Source organism: Hyaena hyaena, unplaced genomic scaffold (genome assembly GCF_003009895.1).
Source record: "Hyaena hyaena isolate Hyena2069 unplaced genomic scaffold, ASM300989v1 scaffold_0, whole genome shotgun sequence".
NCBI classification, from domain to species: domain Eukaryota; kingdom Metazoa; phylum Chordata; class Mammalia; order Carnivora; family Hyaenidae; genus Hyaena; species Hyaena hyaena.
This window is the reverse complement of record NW_024080632.1, coordinates 11,732,154-11,739,433: the sequence shown is the minus strand read 5'-3', so window position 1 is coordinate 11,739,433 and position 7,280 is coordinate 11,732,154. Positions and strand designations below refer to the sequence as shown.

Genomic DNA, 7,280 nt, shown 5'->3' with positions numbered 1-7,280 from the left:
AAACCATGAGAGACTCTTCGATGCTGACAAAAACTGAGGACTGATGGATGTGGGGGGGAGGGGGGGCATGGAGGAGGGCACTTTGGGGATGAGCACTGAGTGTTATATGGAAACTAATTTGACAATAAACTATTTGTAAAAAAAAAAAAAAAAAAAAAATTGGTCCAGTGAAGACAGACCTGCTGATTTTACGGAGGAACTGGAAAACCTGATTCTTTTTTTTTTATTATACAATCTCCCAATTATAAAATGTTGAGTTGGCCCATGAACCGCAGCTCTGAGTCCTCTGGTGTACATCCTTTAAGTTCTTTAATTCTTCCCCACGCCCCTCTGCATACATATGGGTGTGTGTACGTGTGTGAGTAGCATGCACGGTTTGGAAGGCGCATCTGGCTCACAATGCCCCTTAACGACCCACCACGAGGGTGGACAATCCCAGAAGCCATGTTTTACACGATCCCATCCTCTAGGACAAGCGGGACCCACCAGAGAGGCCCTTTCTTGGAAATCTGGAATAAGGAACAAGGCAGAGAGCTCATCACACAGACCCCCATCGGGCGGAGTTGGCTCTAGTGGACCTCGGGTCCTTGTGACCACGTGCCAAGTTAGGCAAGAAAAAGGACACAACACCCAGGGGAGTATTTTACATAAGTTAAATGATAAGTTTGCCAGTGAACTTTTGGCTCCACCCACTCCCACCCCAACCCCCACCCCACCCCGGAGGAGGAGGAGGGTGTTTGCCGAGGAGGAAGGGCAATACCTGTGTCGCTTATGTTTCTTGGAACCTTTCTTCTTCTTTTTCTTGACAGGCGATGGACTGTATGATGGGGACCTGCCAGGGGAGGAGACACCTTCAGAGGGACCTTCTTAAGGGCCAGCGTTGGCTTTCAGAGACCCTTCTCCAGTCCCCAGTCAGGGTCTCAGCTCTTTTGGTAACACACACAAGGATATAGGATATCGATACTGATACTAACAGTACTTGCATTTTATATAGTTGATACAATCAAATCTGCATTTGTTTTCAACGTCACCATGTACTTTATAGGCGTTGCCTCATCTAATCTTTCCACACGCTCCTTAGGTAGGCACGATTGCCACCCTCCTCTTTCAGACAAGGAAAGTGAAGTTCAGAGAGGTAAAGTGACTTGCCCAAAGACACACAGCTAGGATGAGCACGAGCCAAGCTTCAAACTGAAGCCTCATTGATAACAGGGGCCTTGCCCTCAATCCCTTTATCTTCCCTCCTGGTCGGAACAAATATTTCTTTTTTTCTGCTGTTCTCCCCTCAGCTCTGACCCTCCTCTTGGATACTTGAGGTCTCTCTTGTGCCTCACCCTGTCTCCCTGGTAAGATCAAGCCCTTGGAGGAGACCTCATCAGGCTGTGGTCAGCATGGGTGCTGCTATCAGGGGTTACCCAGGAAACAGAGCCACCCCAGGACCCTGACTATGACTCAAGACTGAAAGTTCAAGTGCCCCGAGTTCCAATCTTGACTGTACCCCCAACTCACGAAGCCACCTTGGGCATGTCACTGCTCATCTCTGGGTCTCTTATTTCACCACTGGCAAAATACCGAGATTGAAACAGATTAGGAGTTTCAAAGTCAATGCCAGCAGGGCCCTCTTGGACAGCAGGCTGGATGTAAGACAATGGAGAGTGGTGAGGACTGCAGTGAACCCAACAGCATCTCTTTGTCAGATGAGCTGAAGGTCTCATGTGGGAACGCAGCCCTGGGCTTCTGGAATCCCTGCCTTTTCAACAGAATCATCAGAAAAACACATCTTCATGTGACATCTGGGTTTTAAATATTGGCCACCAATTAAAAAGACAAAAGAGGGGCACCTGGGTGGCTCAGTTGGTTAAGTGCCCCGACTCTTGATTTTGGCTTAGGTCATGATCTCATGGCTCCTGGGATCGAGCCCTGTGTTGGGCTCTGTGCTGACAGCAGAGAGCCTGCTTGGGATTCCCTTTCTCCCTCTTGCTCTGCCCCTCCCCCCACTTTCTCTCTCAACAAACAAACTTAAAAAAAAAAAAAAAGACAAAATAATCCCTGGCACGTCATACAGAACACGTCTGCAAAGGAAAACACAGGATTGAGAACAACTTCTCTTAGGGGGCCATAGGACCTGTTCCCCAAACACGTGCCCAGTGGACATTTATTGGATGAGCAATTTAATCAGTGAACTCTGATTTCCTTCTCTGAAGTGTTCTGCCCACCCCTAAAATCAGGAACCTCAAACCCACTGGCCCCAATTTTCCCCCTCACCCTACGAGGTAGGGTCTTCATTCACACTCCCCTCTGGTTCTTCTTTGGGCCTTAGAACAAGACTAAAAGGGCATAGCCAAGAACCCTGAAAATCTGGAATTGGGGCCTGAGATATCCAGACACTGCTCTCTGCTGCCCCCTGCAGGCCTCGTCAAACACTGCCTCTGAGGTCTGGTGAGATTTTCAACCTGACCCCCTCTGGGTCTGGAACGCTGGATATGATTTTAGTCTTGAAGAAAATCTGGAACTACTTTTACACTTAAAAAAATTATAAGGGACTGTACAAAGGAAAAATCCATGGGGTACAAAAGGGTCAATTGCTGACTAAAAAGATAAAGTTATTATCCTTGGCATTCATCTGCTAGGTGGGAATAGAATCAACTGAAGAGCCTGGGATCCCTGTAAATTCCGTCACCCCCCCTCCCCATCCCGTGCCTTTCTTTTCTCATCTCTGAAATGAAGACAGTAATCTTTGTCTGGTAAATTGTGATCAAAGGTAAAAGACATTATGGAGATAACCGTGCTTAGAGCATCACCTTCCACACAGAGTAAATTAAAAAAAAAAAATCCTATTCATGGTCATGATTATGCTGATTCACTGGTTATTTGCTATGTGCCAGACATTATGACAACTTCTTCCACAGCCATTTTTCTCCATCTGATTCTTACAAACACCTGGTATTATCACTACTTTATACAAGTGAAAACAGGAACAGAGAAGTAAAGGGTCTTGCCTAAGGTCACACAGCTAGTTAAGAGTCAGAGAGGGGATTTGAACCCAAGGGGAGTCGCTGTTTGACTCTGAAACTCATTTTACTCCTATTTCGTCCTTTCTCCCATCTTCGAGGTTTTATCTCCCCTTAAGATGCTCACCTCCTTCTCTTCTTCCGGGTGGATTTCTTCTTTTTCTTCTTCCCCCTGGAGGAAGGTGGTGGTGTCAAGTCATTGTCACAGGAGGCACTGTGGGGAGCACAGAGTCAGGTATTAGAGAACCCAGGATGCCCAAGCCCCCAAGCAGAGCTGTTGCAGCCAGGGAAGAAGGACCCAGTTCCTTGAAGGATGAAGGGCCCATGGCGAAACCTAATTACCATCTCATGGCGGATTCGGTCATACTTCAGATTAAGTGCTTCAAATAAGGAGTTAAAGCCGACCTAATGAGACAGACGCTGTACTGTTACCCAAACACCAATTGATTATTTAAAACAGAGTTATAAAGGTTAACTGCTCCTTAATAGATTTATTATTGAATTTGCAAATGGCTCACCTTGGTAAATAAATCACTTTTTAAATAATTAATCGGCAGTTCAGCCCCCTTCCTTCCCCAGCACTTCATGTCCATCGTTCTTGCTGGAAAGTTAATAGGAGGAGGAAGTTATGTTAAGTAGCAGCTGATTATTAAAAGTATATTTGCCGAGGTCTAATGTAATGAGATACATATCTTATATCGCTTCACAGAACCTCAAAAACCTCTGCTCTTCAGCAATAATTATTTCCCATTCAATTAAATTCAAATGCTCTGGCTGCAGCTGAATGAAGTCAACTTATCTCCTTTTATAATTGGGGCAGGCTCCAGGGATTTTTTAAAACACTATCCTGTGGCAAAAGGAGATGGGTTTGGGAAGAAAAACTGCTTGGAAACTGAAACATGCCCACCCGGTTGAACGTTACTGGGAAAATGTAATATTAATAAGAATACCATAGTCGTTATTAGTGTTAAGACCACTACCATTGATCCATTTATTATGTGCCAAGTGTTTTACGTACTTTGTTTTTTCAATAACATTTTATTCATTTGTGAGAGACAGAGCATAAGTGGGGGATGGGGCAGAGAGAGAGGGAGACCCAGAATCCGAAGCAGGCTCCAGGCTCTGAGCTGTCAGCACAGAGCCCGATGCCGGGCTTGAATTCACAAACCGTGAGATCATGACCTGAGCTGAAGTCGGACGCTTAACCATCCCGGCGCCCCTTACATACTTTGATACAAAAACACTTTGAGGGTGGTATGACTCCTAGGGTCTTGTTTTACAGGTAAAGACCATAAGGCACAAAATCATGAATTGGCTCGCCCATGGCTGCCCAGTTAGGAGCCTCTGAGCTGGGATTGGAGTCAAGTCCCTGTGATTCCCACCCAGAGAGTTTTCCCACAAAACCAACTGCCTTCTCAAACTTGTTTATGTGGACGTTCTTTTGGAAGTCACCCAGCTCTTTAAAGACCGTCATAAAATGCTGCCATATTGAATTCCATTCTAAGAATCTGGATCGTTATGGTTAATAGAAAAGATGACCAAGTGACTAGACTCTCGGTTAAGGTCTCTGCATTGCCAATAAATAAAAATTGTATAGTTATATCTAGCACATCTTCAAGAGAGTCACTTTAAGCAGGCTAAAAGCAAATATCACAGGGATTAAGTACCTTGCTACAGAACTACACTTGCTACAGAACTACTGTGTTGTCAAGCACAGAGCACAGTACACACATGCAGTAAGCAAACAGGCTGCTTGTGTAACTGTGGTAGACCACTTCCAAATTTTTCCAGCAACAAGTGCTTGACGCAGAGTGAGAGCCTAATAAATATTTGTTAGGTGACCAAATGAGGGATGAATGGATGCAATAAATTAGTCACTTGTTAAATTATCTTGTTTCACATAAACACTTCACAGTGTAACCATTGCCAGGAATTTGAAAGGAGAAAAAAACAACCCTAAACATTTAAGGAAGAAATACTTAAGAAGAGAAAAAAAAATCCTTAAAGCTGTGTCTTATAAAATAGAGAAAGATCTCAGCGTTTCAGACAAGGATTCTCACTTCTTCCTGGAACCCCAGGGTCCCAGGGAAGCAGGTTTGGGAACCACGGTCTTACACTCCTATGTGAGCGATGGGGTCAGATGGAGAAAGGCTTTGACTTTGGATCTGAGATCTGTGAGGGGGAAATCGACCCCTCCCACAAATCCCGAATGATTTTGTTCAGGTAGATCTGCCTCTCTTCTACCTCTGTCTTACTCTTGCACCTGTGTGCCCAGGTGTGCCCTCACAGCAGGGTTGGAGGGGCCAGACCAGTGGTTAAGTAAGTACGCTGCGGGTTACATAAGCAGCCATGAAATATGCAGCAGTTGGGTGTGCAGTGATTACACACAGAGTGGCTCAATACACAGTGGTCACGCACGCAGCGTATGCAGCTATAGAGGACGCTGGCTCTAGAGGCTGACACCTCCTAGCTCAGCAACCTCTTTGGGCATCATGTGCATCATCGGTGAGATGGGAATAAAACATGATACCTGTGCCCTACGTTTGTCACAGGCAACAAGGCGCTCACTCATGCAATATGCCCTGCTCTGGAGCAAGTCCATGTAAATGTTCTATTATTATAATTGTGTACAATAACATTCATATATTATATGCCAGGTGACTTTTATTCTCACTTTCAACATTATCATCATTATTGGTTTGGTTTGGTTTGGTTTCTTTAGTATGTCAGAGAGTGGGTCTCAGAGAAGAGAAGGGAGCTGGGGCGCCTGGGTGGCTCAGTCAGTTGAGCGTCTGACTTCGGCTCAGGTCATGATCTCGTGGTTCACAAGTTCAAGCGCCGGGTCGGGCTCTGTGCTGACAGCTTGGAACCTGGAGCCTGCTTCTGATTCTGTGTCTCCCTCTCTCTCCCTCTGCTCCTCCCTTACTCATAGTCTGTCTCTCTCTCAAAAATAAAATAAATAATAAAAACATTAAAAAATTATTTAAAAAAAGAGAGAGAGAGAGAGAAGGGAGCAATGCACTCCACAGTCCAAGGGATCCTCCACAACCAAACTGACAACATGGCATCATTATTTAGATCCTCATGCCCGGAACCTGCTCTTCTGGCTCCGTGAGACCCCCACCAGCACTGCCGGTGCCCCCATATTCTAGGCTCACTGTCAGGATCTGTACTTGCGAATCTGGTTCAATCCTCACTCTGATTAGGAGAACTAGATCTCAATATTTCCATTTTAGAGTTGTGAAGACTGAGGCCCCAGAAGGAAAATAACTTGTCCAAAGTTGCTCAGTTAGCAGATGTGTGTCTCCATGACACACTCTCTCCCTTGGGCTGTCTGGGAGAGAGTGTTTTCAAAGTAAAGAAACACCCTTTCCCTCCCCCTCTCTCCATCTCCCTCAGCCTCTTATGGAAACAGCTTTTTTCCTGTTTCCTGGAGAGAATTCTCCAGATCTGATGTTGACCTTCACTTCTCCAAGCTGATAGGACTTCACTCTTTCTCAGCTGATAAAACCAGATAATAAGGACCATGTTGTCAAGAAAATTGATTCTCCAGAGGCCAGACAGACTAGGCTTTATATATGCATGGTGCAAAACTTGAAAATAGAAGGCAAGGGATAGACTGGCTTTTTCATTAGCACCGAAGTATAACGTGGTAGGTGTGAGTCTAGGATTTAAGATCAGAGAGACCGTAGTTCGAAACTTGACTTTGCCACTTACTGGCTGCCGTATTTTGGGCAAGTCACATTACCTCTCTGAGCCTCAGTAAAATGTGGTGTCCTCAGTTGTCAACACAGTGCCTGTCACCGATGGGGGCTCAGGAAATCCTGGTTGAATAACTGAATTTAAGGAATGAATGCCAAGATCTGGATCTCAGGAGACAGATCTGGGCTGGAAGTCATGACTTGGGAATTAGTGGCTTATAGAGTCATTAAAATGGGCAGGAACTAGCTTGGTCATACAAGGCAAAGGCAACAAACTGTGACTTCCCAGGCTGTATCTAGCCTGTCTTTATAAATAAAGTTTTATTGACATGCACTTATGCCCCCTTATTTACATAGGGCCTGTGGCTGTTTCGGTGCTACAATGGCAGGACTGAGTAGTTGTGGCAGAGGCCATTGGGTCCTCAGACTTAAAATATTTGCTATAAAAAAAATGTGCTGACTTTTGATTGGGCTTAAGAGTCTGAAAGAAGAACTTGCAAAAGAAAAGGAGGAGGGGAAGAGTGGCCAGAAAGACAAACTTCATTTCTGCATTCTCAACTTGAACCTC

At 45.1% G+C, this 7,280-nt stretch overlaps 1 protein-coding gene across 1 annotated transcript in view; it reads right to left on the bottom strand.

Moving 5' to 3' along the window:
* The window catches only part of SRRM4 (serine/arginine repetitive matrix 4), a 147,673-nt gene that overhangs the window by 33,936 nt on the left and 106,457 nt on the right, over positions 1–7,280 (bottom strand). Inside the window, exons 3-4 of the mRNA XM_039221263.1 lie at positions 3,139–3,225; positions 761–832 (exon numbers count right to left, since the gene is read on the bottom strand). Coding sequence (XP_039077194.1) covers positions 761–832; positions 3,139–3,225 — 159 coding nt within the window. The remainder of the gene's footprint in view (positions 1–760; positions 833–3,138; positions 3,226–7,280) is intronic.